Here is an 18,988-nt window from a genome sequence, read left to right on the forward strand (position 1 = left end):
TTCACCAAAGGCTTAGTCTTTGCAAGAAAATATGGGTTACTGGCTCACCACTATGTGAGAGAATTGTCAGTCAGTACCTACGGAACATAGCTCATTTAAATATGGCAAATAATTTACATCTTTCACCATCTATCATATATAATACTGTAAAAAATTCAGGAAACCAAGAGAATTCTCAGTCAATGTAAGGCAAGGCAGAAAACCACAGCCAAATTCTAACATTTTCAGCAGACACTTTTATCCAAAGCAACTTATAGTTGTGACAGTATCCTGGCAGTGATGGGGCTTGAACCAGCAACCTTCTGATTACTAGTCCAGTACCTTAACCGCTAGGTTACAACTGCCCTCTAGGCTACAATATAGTTGACTACTGAGTCTTCAGACAGCACTGCATGAGAAACCATCGTGCTACTGTGATAAGTAAAGCCACATGAGCTCAGGAGAAAATTATTGTCATGGCCTGAGCTCATGTCAGCTGGACCATCCAGACTGTTGGTGCAAAAGACAACATCTGTCATTATATAAAGATGCATCAGTATCCATAGCATAGATTACTTGCATATGTGTGAAGGTACCATTAACAATTTAAAAAAAAAATATTCTGCCATTAAGGTGACATGTTTCTTGTTTCTTGTCCCATGGTTATTTCAGCAAGACAATGCCAGGCCTAATTCTGTGTGCGCTACAACAGTGTGGCTTCATAGACAGAGTGTGTGTGCTTGACTGGCCTGCCTGCAGTCCATGAGTCCTATTAAAAGAGTATGGTGAATCATAAAGCGGAGAATCAGACAACAGCAATCACAAACTGTTAAGCAGCAATTAGACTCTTATATAGTTAAAATGTGTAATTAGTGGGAAAGGTAATGTAAAAATACCTCTGTCCCACCTTTAAGTGCGTTACAGGCATCAAATTCTAAATTTGTATATGTTTACAAAATACAATCAAGTCATTCAGTAAAAACAGCAGAAATCTTTTCTTTGTACTTTTGTCAAACAACTCACAGATTCTTGTGTTTATTGCATTTTACAAAATGTCCCAACTTTTCAAGAAACAGAGTTTGTAGATGATCTGTCAGTATGATATATTCTTTCAAGTAGTGAGTTTCAGCCCCAGACACAGTGCCAGCTCATTCTTCTGGATCTTGCCATCTCCGTTTATGTCACAGTGACTGAGCAAGGCCCGTTTGAACTTGTCCAAGTCTGCTCCACTCAGGTTTGGCTGAGGATGGTTGATGGAAAACAATATTAAATATGAGCCAAAAATATTCAAAAACATTGCAGTTAAATTCACAGTTTAGCTAAACAAGAACAGTTAAATGTTATAAATGCTTATACAACTAATAATATATGTAAACAAATTCCAAGTTGTTCATACTGTCCATGTCTTGCAGACATTAGAGAGATTTAAAATCATAGAAATATAACTACTTTTATTGGACTACAAATGTCACTTTTAAATTGGATAAACGTGATTTTCCTGTGCACTCTGGTAACCTCTGCTGCTTGCACAACACCGATGCTGGTACAGGTGCCTTAACCAGACTAGAGCAGTTGCCTTTGCAGCAACAAGACTATACCCCATTCAGCCTTTCCTCCCTTAGACATGGCCAGTTGTGTCTGCCCAGCTAGGCTGATTTCTCATGCAATGCCATTTAAGGGCTTAAAGGTCAGACATATGTGAATCTTTCCACATATAATGCATAGTAGATGGTAAAAGATATATAAGGTAAAAATGCTTTCTAAAGTTCTGTAACTAAACAACACTTAAATAGAAGTAAAAACACCTTAACCACCCATACCAAAACAACTGGGTATCTGTAAGTGGAAAATGGATTGTACAACATGCTCAGGAACAGTTACAATTAGAACAATAAGTAATAGACTGCACAATTGTCTTTGTTTCTACATCCTACACAAAACTTGTTTTCTAAAAAGAGCAGTTTGTTTTCTAGGGCAGTTGTAGCCTAGTGGTTAAGGTACTGAACTAGTAATTGAAAGGTCACTGGTTCAAGCCTTACCACTGCTCGCTTCCCACAGTTGGTCACTTATAAAAGCGTCTGCTTTAAAATGTATAAATAAAAAAGTACATAAATAATAATGCTTCTAAAATTCACAACACTTTTAAAACAATGTACCCTGGATAAACACACCAAAAATTGCTCCTTGGCAATAACTTAGCTCAGCATTTTAAGAGAAAAATGGATTGCACAAATCATCTAAGAACACCAACTTACAGTGAGATACACTACAATGTGTAGCTGCCTTTTTTGCAAACACAACTAATGTCAGTAAAAACTGGAATAAGGACAGAAGCATTTTCTCCTATTGGCCAAGCGTTTGTGAAACATCAAACCCAACTATACTTATAGTTTGTGTTAATTGCTTTTTAAATTAGTTTTTTCTTTATTTATTTGATTTACTTATTGATTTATATATTGATTTATTTATTTATCTACGCAATCTAGGCTGCCCAAAAAGAAAAATTTTTTTGGTCCTCATGGTTTCTTTGTTATAGTGAATAAATTAATTGATTTCCTCTGCCATTGTTGTCCAAGGCTTAAAATTAGTGCCTAAGATTAGTCCTGGATTTCCATAAAGCTACTTTGATAACCATATATAAATACATTTATCTTGACCTTACAGTACCCACACCACAAGCAACAACTCAGTGCCACCCCTGATTTAAGATATGTAATGGCAAACAAATAAATTTACCTTGACCAGCTCCATCATGTCTTTAACAAATCCGTCCACCTCTGGTCCCTCCAGCTCTCCTGTTTTACTCTAATAACACATACATGCACATTTAGAAAAGATGATCAAAGCAAATCTCAGTTTTCTGAACTGTTTCTGATTTACATATTCACTCTTACCACATCGTAGTGGGCAAATATTTTTTCAAAATCCCTCAGTCGGTCCTTTTGACTGCATGCCTGGTAAAAAAAGATTAGTGCAGAATAGATTATTGACTAATGTGCATGATACACCTCTGCAGAATTAGTTTTATTAACCAGGAACCATGAAATACTGCTGCAGTTTGATTTATGGACATTTATACAAACTTTAAAATAACTTACGTCCATCTCAAATTTCAGCAGAAAGTTCTCCTTTAGGGACAAAATCCTGGAGACACATGATGATAATCGTTCAGTCAACATTAGGTCATGTGATGAATTTTGTTATACACTATATGACCAAAAGTTTGCAGACACCTGACTATTAGATGCTTGAAACTCCCATTCCAAAACCATAAGCATTAATATGGTGTTGTCCCTGTTTTGTTGCTTTAACAGTCTCCACACTTCTTTTTCTTCAATCCACAAGATTGTTGGAATTATGTCATTTATTTCAGCTGTAAGGTTTCTACACATTTGACCATGTACTGTTTATTTACACCTACATAACATTATGACCACTGACAGGTGAAGTCAGGTGGGATAAATTAGGCAGCAAGTGAACATTTTATCCTCAAAGTTGATGTGTTAGAAGTAGGAAAAAAGCCTAAAGATTTGAGTGGGTTTGACAAGGACCAAATTGTAATGGCTAGACGACTGCAGCTCTTGTGGGGTGTTTACGGTCTGCAGTGGTCAGTATCTATCAAAAGTGGTCCAAGGAAGGAACAGTGGTAAACCAGCGACAGGGTCATGGGCAACCAAGGCTCATTGATGCACGAGGGGAGCAAAGGCTGGCCCGTGTGGTCTGATCCAACAGACGAGCTAATGTAGCTCAAACTGCTGAAGAACTTAATGCTGGTTCTGATAGAAAGGTGTCAGAATACACAGTGCATATGAGTTGCAGGGCTGTTTTGGCAGCAAAAGGGGGACCAACACAATATTAGGAAGGTCGTCATAATGTTATACGTCATCGGTGTATGTTATTTTAATAGGTTAATCTACCGTATACAGTAATGTCAAAAATTTACATACACTAGCAAGGAGCATGTATTTCTTGGAAATCTTGGAATTGTATATTTCCACACCTGCACTTTTCAGTGCACTAAATCGGGAGGAAAATTGGGAGAAAATGCATAAAAAAAGTGATAGTTTGGCGCCGAGGTGGCGCAGTGGGATATTCCGCTAGGTTCAAAACTCGGTGTTGCCACCGGTCGACTGGGCGCCATCTAGCAGGCATAATTGGCAGTGCCTGCTGCAGACACGGTTCTGATAGGGCGGGATGACCGGACTATGTGGGTGGGGTCTTCAAACGCCGTGTATGGATTAGCAGATAGAAAGGCACCTGTGCAGAATGCATGGGTGAAAAAGGGTTCCGCTAAGGGCTGTGCGTGGGTCAGAGGAGGCGTGAGCAGCAATATACCCACCTCAGCTGCAATCAGGGATCCCCAGCAACGGAAGACAAACTGACTATGCTAAATTGGGAGAAAATGCATGAATAAAATAGGACAAAAGTGATAGTTTGACTGTACCAGTAAGAAAGTACATGGAGCAGTTATCCTTGTACTATCGAAGCAAATTTGTTCCATAATTCAAAAATTCAAAGCTACCAAATATAGGTCTGCCATGAATTAAACCTGCTGTAACATAAGTGGCACTGCCCACAGTCTAGCAAGCCCGATACTACCATGGGTTTGTTGTGGAGCACCAGGAGCAGGGTTTACTTTCATACACAGCAACCACAAATCCCATGGTGATGTAAAGTTTGCTTATCTGTGGAATGTGTCACAGCTTCTAGTATCTGGGAGTTTTTAGGGCTTCCTGAATTACATCTGACAAATTTATTCTGGTTAGTATAGGTACCTGGCAAGATCATTTAAATCCAGCCGACCATCTTGGTTTTTGTCAAACATCTTCATCTGTGTAGGACAGAGAAAACAAAACCCACAAAAGTCACAACAAAAAAGAGATGTTTAATCATTTTATCATCACTGTCATAGCAACAGAAACGATATACTGGTGAGGATACCATGACGTGGGTGTACTGCTCCAGTCTGTCCAGAGTGATATGCTTGTTATGCTGCTGAAACAGATCCTCCAGGAAACTCTGGGGAAGCATATCAACAATGTCTGAATACCTTACTTATTTTATTTTACCACTTTAAACAGTTCACCTGGGTAATCCTAGTCTGAAAGCATTCACAAGAAGTGGAACAATGTCCCTTTCACAGCTATAGTAAGGGCGGCACGGTGGCTTAATGGGTAGCACTGTTGCCTCACAGCAAGAAGGTCCTGGGTTCGAACCCCAGGTGGGGCGGTCCGGGTCCTTTCTGTGTGGAGTTTGCATGTTCTCCCCGTGTCTGCGTGGGTTTCCTCCGGGAGCTCCGCTTTCCTCCCACAGTCCAAAGACGTGCAAGTGAGGTGAATTGGAGACACTAAATTGTCCAAGACTGTGTTTGATATAAACTTGTGAACCGAAGATTCTTGTGTAATGAGTAACTACCGTTCCTGTCATGAATGTAACCAAAGTGTAAAAACATGACGTTAAAATCCCAATAAACAAACAAACAAACAGCTATGGTAATCATCCCTCTTCTGCAAAGTCCACAAGACTTTGTGAGGTCAGGCACTGATGTTGAATGAGAAGACCTGGCCTGTAGTCAATGTTCCTAAACATAATTCATCCCAAAGACATTAAAAGAGGTTAAGGTCAGGGCTCTGTGCAGGCCACTGGAGTTCATCATCCACCTTAAACTCATCAAACTACGTCTTTATAGACCTCACTTTGTGCACAGGGGGACAAGTAGTCCAAAACAGAAAAGGACTTTCACAAATTGTTGTCTCTTTTATATTATGTCAGATTTTATTTAACTGTGATCAATATTTTTTTTAATTTACATCTCTTAGCAACGTGTGCTAAAACACCTAAAACACCTAAGGTCAATAATTAGAAGGGGAGTTCACTTACATTTGTCTACATAGTGTGTGAATTAGTTCTTTACAAGCAACAAAGTGCTATAAGACTTGAGGTACCTTAAGTTCCACAGCAGATATAAACCCACTGCTGTCAGCATCATAGCGCCTCCAAATCTACACACCAATAGAAAGAAAGAAAAAAATTATAAATTACAATTATAAATAACCAGCCAAGATATTTTTGGCTTCTAGCATTTGATTTAGCTTTCTACTAGGTCTTTTTTTTTACTAGGTCTGGATTTACTTCCTAGATCTACTTCCAAAAATTGGTAGTTTTAGTGAATTAAAAAAAAATCTCCTCCAACCTATTATTTTACATGAATAAATGTCACAATCTGTGATTGGGATTTCTAACAGCTGTTTGACACTCATTTTTTGTAAGAGGGAGTCTAAATGAAGAAAAACTGCATCTACCCAAAATGCCATCAATTTAAGTGAAACAGCAGTTAGAGGCTTTGTTAGCCAGTAGCCTTTTTTGATTATTCTTAATTAATTTTGCACATTGTAATGAAGCTGTGACGCAAGTATTATCACAGATGTTTAAATTTGTTAAGATCAACACTCTGATTAAGTGAAGTGAGGGCATCAAAACAAAAACAGTTTTTTTTTTAATGCATTTTCTCCCCTTTTTCTCCCCCTTTAGCGCGTCCAATTGTGTCATGCTTCCTCTCCACCTATGCCGATCCCTGCTCTGACCGAGGAGATCTAACCCACACCCCCTCCGACACGTGGGCAGCAAGCCGTATGCACCACACATTGACGAGTGTTGAGCCACCTAGCGTTGTGTACGGAGAGACACACCATAAGAGCACTCTTTCCTCATCTCTTTGTAGGCTCTCTAATCAGCCAGCAGAGGTCGTAATTGCACCAGTCTGACAGAGAGAGACCCCTATCCGGCTTAGTCCCGCCCATCTGAACTACAGGCCAATCGTTGTTCATGTGGCCGCTCAGCCTCAGCCGGCAAAGCAGAGCTAAGATTTGAAACAATGTATTCGACATCCTAGCTCTGGTTGCAGCGTATGTTTAGCTAAGTGTGTGTGTTTGCCCTGTGATGGACTGGCAACCTGTGGCGGCGCGGTGGTTAAGTGGGTAGCACTGCCGCCTCACGGCAAGAAGGTGGGGCGGTCTGGGTCCTTTCTGTGCGAAGTTTGCATGTTCTTCCCATGTCTGTGTGGGTTTCCTTCGGGTGCTCTGGTTTCCTCCCACAGTCCAAAAACATGCAGCCAGGTTAATTGGAGACACTGAATTGTTCTATAGGTACCTAGCCACTAGGATGCATAAACCAGTGCATTGTAGTGCCGGTCCCAAGCCCGGATAAATAGGGAGGGCTGTGTCAGGAAGGGCATCCGGTGTAAAAACTGTGCCAAATCAATAATGCGGATCACGATCCGCTGGCATCCCCTAATGGGAGCAGCCAAGGAAGTAGAGGACTGGCAACCTGTCCATGTTGTTTCCTGCCCTTCGCTCAATGAATCATACGACCTTTATTAGGATAAAGTTGTGGTAAAACAGAAAATAAATGAATATAACTTTTTTCCTTTTAACTCTCTTTTGGTGTAACACCTTGGATAGACCCATGAACATTTTTGATTTCTGCAACTAAGAATGATAATTGGTTTCTTTAGTACACAACACTGATGGCCTGACATAGGCAGTGTCACTGTAGTTTTTTTTTTTTTTTTTACTATTTTTTAAAGTGTGTGCAGATTCTCATTTTCCTCTCCAGGTCTGTGCTCCTCTATAGCTGAATCCTTGACTTGTTTTGATTTTTGTTTACTTTATTTCTTTGTTCAGTGGACGCTCTTTACCACACCCCAATACGATTTAGGGATTTTATACTAGTAAAATATTAAGTAATTATTAATAATTAATTTATTGAGTTGGCCAGGTAACATGAATAAGATGTATAAGGTCACATTGTCTTTACCTCTGAGCCACTACTCTCACTCGTCTTGATTCTTGATCTTCCACCCAGAACTCCCAGAAGATTCACATCAATGCTCTTTTCTGTACTAGCACTCAAGTGGTGGAATAAACTTCCCCTGTGTGTCCAAACAGCCGAGTCTCTCACCATTTTTAAAAGACGAACTGTTTACTGTGAACCTACGATGAGAACTAACAAGCACTTACTAACCTTCTATGGCTTCTTATTTATACAGTGGTATCTTGTAACTCAGCACCCCTCGTTGAGAAATTTGTACCCTTAAACTTGACGTTTTCCTTAAACTCCACATGTGTGCGACTGTCACTTTGTTCAGTGCTCGGCTTGAGCGGTAAAACGTCATCAAAGTGTGACTATAAGTTGAATATGAATTTGTGTGGAATAACCATCAAATTCACTCTGAAAGCTCCACATGTATCTGTGTTTAGCTGGATTTTCCTCACTGTTTCACTTTTAAACTTCTGTTATAGCTCAGGGTGCTGAGAAATTGTAAGATTAAGCTTTTCAGAGTCTAAAATGCTTATTGTTAATAAAGGAATTACACTTTAGGAGGCTGAAGTAACAATAATAATAATAATAATAGAATAATAACAATAGAAATAATACAGTTCAGAATCTGTAACGGTAAAAACCTTATGATTATCAAATTTCTATTTTCAATTCTAATGCAATCAGTGACGAGATAACAAGAAGATAATCAAAGAAGCAGAATCGGAAAAGACTTATTAATTTGGTCTTACCCTCATGAACTCCACACTGTTATCCAGAGGCATCTCCCTGCGAAACAGCAGCAGGAAGTTCTCCTCCTCTGGCAGGATGATGCTGGCTACCTAAACATATGTGGAGATTAAATACATGTTAAAGTTTATTTTCTGTCTGTAAATAATTATCAGCTACCAGAACATGTATAAAACTAAACATTTTACCTGTTGAATCTGCAGCTGTCCATCTGCACTGGTTTTCCTGAGCTGGTAAAGTCTTTCCTTTATCTGCTTGTCCTTTCAAGAGAGAAACTTTAACTGAATGAACTTGACATGTAGTGAGGTCTTATAAATAAATGCTTTTATTTTCATGATATAAATATTGTCATGATTTCTTAGTTTAAACCAGAATTAATTATGTCATGACTGGCAATATATAGAATAGACAGATGGATGGATGGACAGAGGAGACACGCAGACAGTAAGATAGATTAATGTACATACACTAAGTGGACAAAAGTATTGTGACAACCCTTCTAACCTTTGAATTCATGTGTTTTAACCACAACAGTCACTGGCTTCCTGTAACTGCCTGCGTTTAGTAAAAAGCAAAGCCAAAAATGGACCATCACCAAGCTACCTTAGAGAAATCCGTCAAACCCTGCTCTGTACCACGCAACCTCTGAGCCACTACTCTCACTCGTCTTGATTCTTGATCGTCCACTCAGAACTTAGGGAAGACAGACATCAAGGCTCTTTAATGTAATGGAACCCAAGTGGTAGAACGAACTTCCTTTGTCTGATCAAACATCAGAATCTCTCACTCTCTTCAAAAGACGATTAAAGACCTTCATCACCCCATACTGAGCACTTAAGAACTCGAAATCTTTGAAACTCCACACCCTTCATTAAAATATCTGTACCCTTAAACTCGACGTTTCCCTTAAACTCAATGTGTGTGCTACTGTGAGACGAATATGAATTTATGTGGAATAACCATCAAATTCATTCTGAAAACTCCACATGTATCTGTCTTTATCTGGATTTTTCTCACTGTTTTACTTTAAAACTTGTGTTATTGCTCAGGGTTCTGAGAAATTGTAAGAATCAGCTTTTCAGAATCTAAAATGCTTATTGTTAATATTTACATTTTCGGCATTTAGCAGACGCTTTTGTCCAATTGAGGGTTAAGGGCCTTGCTCAAGGGCCCAACAGTTGTAACCTGACAGTGGTGGGGCTTGAACCAGCGATTTTCTGCTTACTAGTCCAGTACCTTAACCGCTAGGAACCGGTATTAGAAGAACGACACAGGAACACTAAACTTCTCTTAATTATTACTGCTCATAAGTTCTCTCCACTAATGAAATTCCTTGCTTGTTTTAGATGCTCAGGCATCATAAACAACAGTATGGGAAACTCTAAGCAGCTTTTCTCTACTATAAATCATCTCCTCAAACCACGGGTTCCTTCATTAAATGGAATTAATGAAGAGCGCTGTAATGATTTCATGGCCTTTTTCAAGACTAAAATAGACTCAATACGTTCTAACCTTACTGGCAATACAAATCCACCTATGCAGACTTCGTACACACAGTTAAAGGTCTCCAAGCCTCTAAAGTGCTTCCCTGAAGTCACGCAACAAAAGGTTGAAGACCTCGTCAGAAAGATGAGATCCTCCACATGTGCTCTGGACCCCTTTCCAACTGCCTTAGTAAAAGCACACATCGCTGCCATATGTCCTATGATTACAAAAGTAATAAATCAGTCTCTACAAGCTGGCCACGTACCAGTTTCACTAAAAACTGCCATAATTAGACCACTTCTCAAAAAACCAACTCTGGATCCTGATGTCCATGCAAATTATAGGCCTATATCCAATCTTCCTTTTCTATCCAAGGTATTGGAAAAAGTCGTTGCCACTCATCTTCAGGACCACCTTAAATACAATAACCTCTTTGAAAAATTTCAGTCTGGTTTTCGTCCGGCTCACAGCACAGAAACGGCTCTGGTTAGAGTCACCAACGACCTCCTGATGACAGCTGATTCTGGCTCCCCTTCCCTACTCATTCTCCTCGATCTGTCGGCAGCTTTTGACACAATTGACCATGGTATACTCCTCGACCGGTTAAACCACATCGGACTCACAGATACCGCTCTCGCCTGGTTTCAATCCTATCTCACTGGCAGAACTGAGTACATTTCCATTGGAACGGCAAAGTCTCAGTCATATGCAATGACCTATGGGGTTCCCCAGGGGTCAGTACTGGGGCCCATCCTTTTCACTTTATACATGCTTCCCCTTGGTCAAATTATTAATCAACACGGAATACCATTTCACTGTTATGCCGACGATATACAACTTTACATTCGAATTGACACAACGTCCTGCTTCATTCCCATCTTCATCCATTTCAATACTTGCTGACTGCCTGGATGAGATAAATGCGTGGATGAAAAGCAACTTTCTTCAGCTGAACGGTGCAAAAACTGAAGTGATGTTGATTGGCACGCCACATCAGATCCAGTCATCTCCCATAGCCAGTGTTACTGTATTAGGTCACACCACTCCTCTAACCACGACAGTTACCAATCTTGGCATAAAATTAGACCAACAATTATACTTTGAAACCCATATCAAACACCTCTGTAAGATTTCTTTTCATCATCTCAGAAACATTGCCAAACTCCGTCCTACCCTCACTGTTTCAGACGCTGAAAAGCTGGTTCACGCATTTGTTTCCTCAAGACTGGATTATTGCAATGCACTTTTTATTGGGATCCCGAACAAGAGCCTTCAGAGACTACAGTACATTCAGAACAGTGCTGCTCGAATCCTGATGAGAGTACGGAAACATGAACACATTACACCTGTTCTTCAATCACTTCACTGGCTTCCTGTCTCTGTCAGAATTGAATACAAGGTCTCCCTCCTTGCCTACCAGTGCATACATGGCAATGCTCCTTCATACCTGAAAGAACTTCTCACCCCGCAAACCTCATCACGATCTCTTTGCTCTGTAAATTCAAACCGCCTCCTCCTCCCCAGAACTAAGCTCAGCACCATGGGTGATAGGGCCTTTTCTTCTGCCGCACCTCGCTTGTGGAATGCTCTACCTGACCAGTTGAGAGCTCCTCAGAAAATAGACAGCTTTAAAAAGGGACTTAAAACTTTTCTTTTTAGAAGAACTTACCATTCCTAATTAATTGATGGTTTTAAAGTTTTTTACTATGCTTTTTACTATGTAGCACTTTGAGATTTGTGTCCAAATGTAAAGTGCATTACAAATAAAATTTATTATTATTTATTATTATAGTACAATAAGTCACGTTAAGCTTCTGCACTGGCACACTTCATAGGAAATAACAACACAGCAGCTCAAAAACAGTTTTGTCACTTCTCATGTGAATGCGCCTTTACTGAACAGAATACGGTATTCAAAGATCAAGCATCTCCACAATTAAGAAGCATACGAAAACAATAAAGAAGTAAAGGTAAAGTGCAGATTTTATTGTATTTTAGTGTTTTTATATGATACTTGTGTTATTTTCAGTCTATACGTGTTAAAAACAACCTCATTATTTGACATTAGCCTAAAATATATGCAGTTCCACGGGACCATGGAATGCATTAACAGGTTTCCCATACATCCTTATGGGAAAAAATACCTTGAAACTCAACGTCTTTTAAGCTTAACGCCACTCCCAAAACCAATCCATGGACTGTTGTCTAGTTGAACTACAGCAGAGAAATGTTTACTGTGGATACTTACTCTGGATAAGAACATCTACTAAATGCTGTAAATGGGTGACAGAATGAGGAACATATAGATGGATGGATGACTGGTAAAAGCATCTACAGAAAAATATTTGGATGTAAGGATGATTTTAGCTGCCAGACAAGCAGGCAAATTAATAAACACATAATGGATGACTGGATTGATGATTAACAAAGAAAACAGACAATTAGACTTAAAGACAGACCACAAATAATCTGATATTTAAACAAGTAACCAGTTAAACAACTCAACATAATAAAATTACAGGAACACATTGCTTACTTTTGTTTCTAATTTCTTCATAACATGCCGGAAAAACTCATCCACCTGCTTTCCTTTAATGTAGCCCTGATCTGCTCGGGCACAAGATGGCATTTTTACTCACAAATATATCAAATAATCCAGTACTTGTTGATATGAGGGTCAGAGACTGGACTTACCTTCTGGATCGAACAAATTCCACACATGCAGGAAAGCAGTAGCACTGTCCATGATGACCGAACAAGCTAAGTGAAGATGAGGAGATACCCAGGTAAATGCCTGCCGGTCGCCAGCAGGTGAATGGATTAAGCCTGCTCAAACTGAACAAGTGGACTTCTTTGAGTCCGATTTTAAGTCCACCTCCACACTCTGAGGGAGGAATGGTAGCAAGAGAAGGACTGACTGCTTATCAATTATCTCACCCACATAATGAGGCTGCTCTGGACAACACACAATCCACAGAGATGCCAATAGTGGCATGTGGGTATTACTGGACAAAGGGTCTGGAGGCTGGTGATACAGCTGCAGGGACTTTAAAGGCTGACAAACTGCATACATGTGATGCTGTATATCCATAGGGCAACACAGTGTGTTGAATCGTCTGATGAATACATACATCCCCATTCATAATTTTTGGCACCCTTGGTAAACATGGGTAAATTGGTTATAAGAAATTCACATTTTGGTGAATTAGCTTTAATCTCATACTGATAAAAAAATTCTAAACATCCAGCATTTAACTGAATACACAATTATTGGCACCACTGCATTTAAAACTTTGCACAACTTTCCTTGCCAGAAGTCTTATCCAATAATTTCTGGATAAGATGAGCAGGCCACTGGTGGATTCTAGGTAGTTCCAAGTTTACTCCATTTGAATTTAGCAGCATTCGCTCTGGTTCAGAGGAGTCCTAGAGCATCTGAAATAGCTTTGTAACCCTTTTCAGACTAACATTTGATAACAATTTTCCTTTCCAAAGTTTCCTTGGGTGGGGGAATAGTGTTCCTGTAGATACTTTAAGCTGACTTTAAGCTTTAAGGATGTGATTAATTAGCTGAACAGGACAGCTTTTACTGTGGTTATATGGAATTTTTATGACTTTGTTTCCCAAAATATACTCTGTTTACTCAGTTTTACTTTGTGTAATATCATGATGTGGCGTTCATGTTTTTAATATTTTCTAATATTTTCTCCCCTTTTTCTCCATTTTTAGGGTGTCCAATTGCGCGATTGCATCATGCTTTCCACCAATGCCTATCCCCGCTCTGATTTAGGAGAACAAAGCTAACCCACGCCCCCTCCGACGTGTGGGCAGCAGCCGTATGCATTTTGTCACCTACAATTTGACGAGTGCAATGCGGATCAGCACTGTGTACGGAGAGACACACCCTGACAGCACTCTTTTCCAGTCTCTGTGCAGGCGCCATCAATCAGCCAGCAGAGGTCGCAATTGCATCAGTTATGAGAGAGTCCCTATCCGGCTTTTAATATCCCACCCCTATCTGAACAACAGGCCAATCGTTGTTCATGTGGCTGCTCAGCCCAGCCGGTAGGCAGAGCTGAGACTCGATACGATGTATTCGAGATCCCAGCTCTGGTTCCAGCGTGTATTTTTACTGCTGCGCCACCTGAACGGTACATTGCTAATATTAACATGGCCCACAGGACCTTTCTGTAACTGAATGATACCCGCTTTTAGATAACGCTACTGTTGTTTAAAGATCATACAGAGAAAACAGCAGTCCAGCTACACGGACAGTTCCGTTAGATAACATCACAGTCCATCATTCAAAATACAAATATGTATTTTTTTAATTTCATTAATACAAATATACAAATAAAATCATTTGTATGACAAAAAGAAAAAAGGATACTACACAACATAAATACATCATACACAATAAATGGTAGACATACTAATTTCACCAATAAACAAACTATCCAATAGCTCTACTACATCAATATATTCATATGTTAATTTAATACAGAAAATAATCTCGTACATATTAATGCATTAAAACCATCACCATCATAGAAATGCATAATATGGGTATAATACAAGAATTCAGGTCATACAGATGTATGCAAACGTTTGGATACCACTGGTCAAATTACAGTTTTGTAGCAACGACAACTATCTGAAAACAATTTCCTAACAAAAATAAATGCACATTGACCGTCTCTAAAATCAATGTGCTGTCTTTCATGCACAGCATTATTAAGATGGTAAAGAGGTTGAGAGGTCAGGGGACGATGAGGGCCTTTTCATGAGCTTCAACTCAAACCTGAATTTCTTATAAGTAGTTCATGGTGAATATTAAGGTATGCTTTGGGTCATTGTCCTGTGTAGAAGGCAGCCTTAGCTTACTATTTCTTATAACAATGATTTACCTGCCTAACAAGTCATAATTTCATGGGTGTATCTAAATGCAATACATGCTTTTTTCCCAATTTTCTCCCTAATCTAGTCGTATCCGATTACCCTGATTGCATTACGCTTCCTCTGTACTGAAACTACCCTCCACCGCTGACTGAGGAGCGCAGCCACACACCCCCATTTAAATTTATAAATGTAATATAAATAGTTTGCCAGCTGGTGCAGCGGTAAAACACACGCTGGAACCAGAGCTGGGATCTCGAATACATTGTATTGAATCTCAGCTCTGCATTGCCGGCTGAGGCTGAGCGGCCACATGAACAACGATTGGCCTGCTGTTCATATGGGCGGGACTAAGCCAGATAGGGTCTCTCTCTCATGACTGGTGCAATTACAACCTCTGCTGGCTGATTGATGGCGCCTGCACAGAGATGAGAAAAGAGTCCTCTCAGGGTGTGTCCCTCCGTTCACGCAGCTAAGCTGCACTGCACTCGTCAACGTGTAGGTGATAAGATGCATAAGGAATGCTGCCCACGTGTCGGAGGGGGCGTGGGTTAGCTTCGTTCTCCTCAGTCAGAGCAGGGATCGGCATTGGTGGAGAGGAAGCATGACGCAATGGGGCAATTGGACGCCCTAAAAAAGGAGAAAAAGGGAGAAAATGCACAAAGAATATATGTATATATATATATATATATATATATATATATATATATATATATATATATATATATAAAATCCCCCACAATCATGTTGCTCTCTACATGGCCAGCCATGTGTCTAGCCACATGCTATTACTCTTAACTACAAATGGAACCCTTAAGTTTGTATTAGCCCAGTACAAATTAAAACCTTTTAAAAGAAATCTTTACAGTATGTAAAATCTGTCAATATTTGGGACTTGTAGGACGTGTAAGTCCAGTTTACTGGCATAAATCATTTACTTCATCCTAATCAGGGTCACGGTACCAGAAATGCAAGTGGTATCCAATTAAATTTCGTGATCTGCCAATACCCACTTAGATGCATAGGTTCAATGAATTATATATATATTGAAATTATATATTATAGACTTTATTGAAACATATATATATATATATATATATATATATATATATATATATATATATATATATATAAATATATATATATATATATATACAGTATATATATATATATATTGAAACATGCTTGTTTCCTTGCTGGTTTCATATTAGGTATATTATATGAAACCAGCAATGACACAGGCATAAAGTGCATAATTGTCATTAAAACTCAACATTTCTTTTCTTATATTAATTTAATTCAACTAAATCAAATTTAATGTCCACTGTTAAGCACTTTTTACATCACTATGGGCTCAGAAGCTTATGTGCAAGAGGCTTCTGTTTTAAAATCAGAACTATATATGCAGTCAAAAGTCTCTGGGCACCCCTCTTTATTACTGGCAAACACCGATCAGCCATAACATTAAAACCACCTCCTTGTTTCTACACTCACTGTCCATTTTATCAGCTCCACTTACCATATAGAAGCACTTTGTAGTTTTACAATTACTGACTGTAGTCCATCTGTTTCTCTACATACTATTTTAGCCTGCTTTCACCCTGTTCTTTAATGGTCAGGACCGCCACAGGACCACTACGGAGCAGGTATTATTTAGGTGGTGGATGATTCTCAGCACTGCAGTGACACTGACATGGTGGTGGTGTGTTAGTGTGTGTTGTGCTGGTATGAGTGGATCAGACACAGCAGCACTGCTGGAGTTTTTAAATACCGTGTCCACTCTATTAGACACTCCTACCTAGTTGGTCCACCTTGTAGATGTAAAGTCAGAGATGATCACTCATCTATTGCTGCTGTTTGAGTTTGTAATCTTTTGGAACTTTGTCAGTGGTCACAGGACGCTGCCCATGGGGCGCTGTTGGCTGGATATATTTTTGGTTGGTGGACTATTTCTGAGGTTTATCCACTCATACCAGAACAACACACACTAACACACCACCACCATGTCAGTGTCACTGCAGTGCTGAGAATGATCCACCACCCAAATAATACCTGCTCTGTGGTGGTCCTGGAAGAGTCCTGACCATTAAAGAACAGCATGGAAGGGGGCTAACAAAGCATGCAGAGAAACAGATGGACTACAGTCAGTAATTGTAGAACCACAAAGTACTTCTATATGGTAAGTGGAGATGATAAAATGAACATTGAGTGTAGAAACAAAGAGGTGGTTTTAATGTTATGGCTGGTCAGTGTATGTCTTCTGGGTTCAGTTTGAGGAATATAGTTTTTTTGCACTTCTAAACTGAATCTGGGATTTTTTTATGGTTGGCCATAAATGTAAATTTAGAACCCAGCTTGCAGTGGGCATGTTCATCACAGTAACATGAGTCCATTTATACCATACTTGTATAAAATCCCCCTGCCTATAAATCAGATTTCAGTATATGTACAATGTTTTCACATCTGCACTGTTGCTGCAGTGTGGCTCATAATTACAAGCGGCAGGGAAACCGGTCTGAAGCTGATCATTAGCAGATCTGTGACAAACAGCCCTGCCATCACGTCTTTCTATCTTTAGTGTGACACTGATGTGATGGTCAGCCGTTAGTTAATCTACAGGAATAGTCTGATGGCTTCTGTGTTTATTCTTCCGTGTGGCTCCCTGGTGTTGGGTCAGTGTGTTGGGCTGTAGCAGTAGACTGGAGTTGGGTGCTGGTGATGCTTGAATCTGGAGAGCTTGGAGCTGAAGAAGAGTCTGTGGAGGTCCGTGGCCCAGCTACAAAGAACACACATACACGCCAGATTAAAGACAATTTAGTGCTATGTAGGGATTTATTTACTGATGTTTAAATGTATTGTTTACTGGGGATCAATATGTCTAATATCCAGTCACCAAAAAGCACATGCATTTTTTCCACATTTTCCTCCCGATTTAGCGCATTCAATTTTGTCTTCCGCTGCTCAGAGATACCAGATTGCATCCAAGGAGAGCACGTTGCTGTACACGCCTCTTCCGACACGTGCACAGCCCTTCTCTTCTCGCCCCTGCATTCTGCACAGGCGTCTCTTCCACCAATCAGGGTCCTTACACAGCGTATGAAGACCCACCCACCCACACACAGTCTGGCCCCCACCCTGCAGATACGGTGGTCAATTAGTATCTGCTGCAGGCACTGCCAATTATGCCTGCCAGATGGCACCCAGCCGACCGGTGGCAACACCGAGTTTCGAACCGAGGAGTTCAGATACTTGGTGCGCTAGCGGAATATCCCGCTGCGCCACCTGGGCGCCTCAACCCTGATTTTTCAAGAAAGATGAGATTGTTTGTATGGCCTAGCCAATCTCCTGACTTAAATCACATTGCAAATATATAGAGTTAAAATTGTATTTTGTAAGTGAGATCCGCCATATTTGTCATTTTTTGCGAGAAAAGTTGTGTGCACTGAATGCTGGGATTGCCTGCACCGCCAAGGAAGCATTGTACACTCCCTTGTTATTCAATCAGTTTATAGCTTTAAAATAAGGCACCTTAGTAGGAGCATTTTAAGAGATCTGAGAATTTGGACAGGCTTCTTCTTGGGAGCGATGATGTAAAATGCGTCTATATAGAGAGATTACTAAGTTTTCGAACAGACCCATAAAATCTAGCAAAATTTCATGTAGGGCATGTAATTCCAGTTCTTTGTTGGCTTAAATAATTTAATTCATCCATAATTACTCACTTCAAATGCATCTTTAATAAAGTATCTATCTATCTATCTATCTATCTATCTATCTATCTATCTATCTATCTATCTATCTATCTATCTATCTATCTATCTATCTATCCATCCATCCATCCATCCATCCATCCATCCATCCATCCATCCATCCATCCATCCATCCATCCATCCATCAAAGCTGTAATTGCCAACAATAGTGGTAAATACTTTCTCTAATATCTATTGTGGTTTTTCTAATCATATCTATATTTTTGCAAATAAATACACACCTTTTTGCTCATATTTATAAGTACAAAGTTACTATGAACTACGTGCAATATGACCAGTGGTAGCTTAGT

At 39.7% G+C, this 18,988-nt stretch overlaps 2 protein-coding genes across 2 annotated transcripts in view; both read right to left on the reverse strand.

The window, feature by feature from the left end:
* Nucleotides 1-1,090: 1,090 nt before the first annotated feature.
* LOC134310616 (secretagogin-like) lies at nt 1,091-9,063 on the reverse strand. The gene is made up of 9 exons (XM_062992279.1): nt 9,052-9,063; nt 8,736-8,807; nt 5,925-5,981; nt 4,921-4,998; nt 4,755-4,810; nt 3,078-3,123; nt 2,874-2,933; nt 2,716-2,784; nt 1,091-1,219 (listed from the first exon to the last, which is right to left on the reverse strand). Exons 1-9 carry the CDS (start codon nt 9,061-9,063, stop codon nt 1,091-1,093), a joined length of 579 nt encoding a protein of 192 aa, XP_062848349.1.
* A 2,470-nt stretch (nt 9,064-11,533) lies between these two features.
* The window catches only part of LOC134302084 (F-actin-uncapping protein LRRC16A), a 76,843-nt gene continuing 69,388 nt past the window's right edge, over nt 11,534-18,988 (reverse strand). The window contains exons 38-39 of the mRNA XM_062987155.1: nt 17,590-17,704; nt 11,534-11,567 (exon numbers count right to left, since the gene is read on the reverse strand). Coding sequence (XP_062843225.1) covers nt 11,534-11,567; nt 17,590-17,704 — 149 coding nt within the window. The remainder of the gene's footprint in view (nt 11,568-17,589; nt 17,705-18,988) is intronic.

Source organism: Trichomycterus rosablanca, chromosome 1 (assembly GCF_030014385.1).
Source record: "Trichomycterus rosablanca isolate fTriRos1 chromosome 1, fTriRos1.hap1, whole genome shotgun sequence".
Taxonomy (NCBI): domain Eukaryota; kingdom Metazoa; phylum Chordata; class Actinopteri; order Siluriformes; family Trichomycteridae; genus Trichomycterus; species Trichomycterus rosablanca.

Bases quoted from the DNA above. Each gene is read 5' to 3' on its own strand.
- LOC134310616 (XM_062992279.1), bottom strand. The intron at 4,999-5,924 runs GTACCTCAAGTC...ATGCTTCCCCAG, and splicing joins TATCTGCTGTGGAACTTAAG to AGTTTCCTGGAGGATCTGTT. The intron at 4,811-4,920 runs GTATCCTCACCA...TGTCCTACACAG, and splicing joins AGCAGTACACCCACGTCATG to ATGAAGATGTTTGACAAAAA.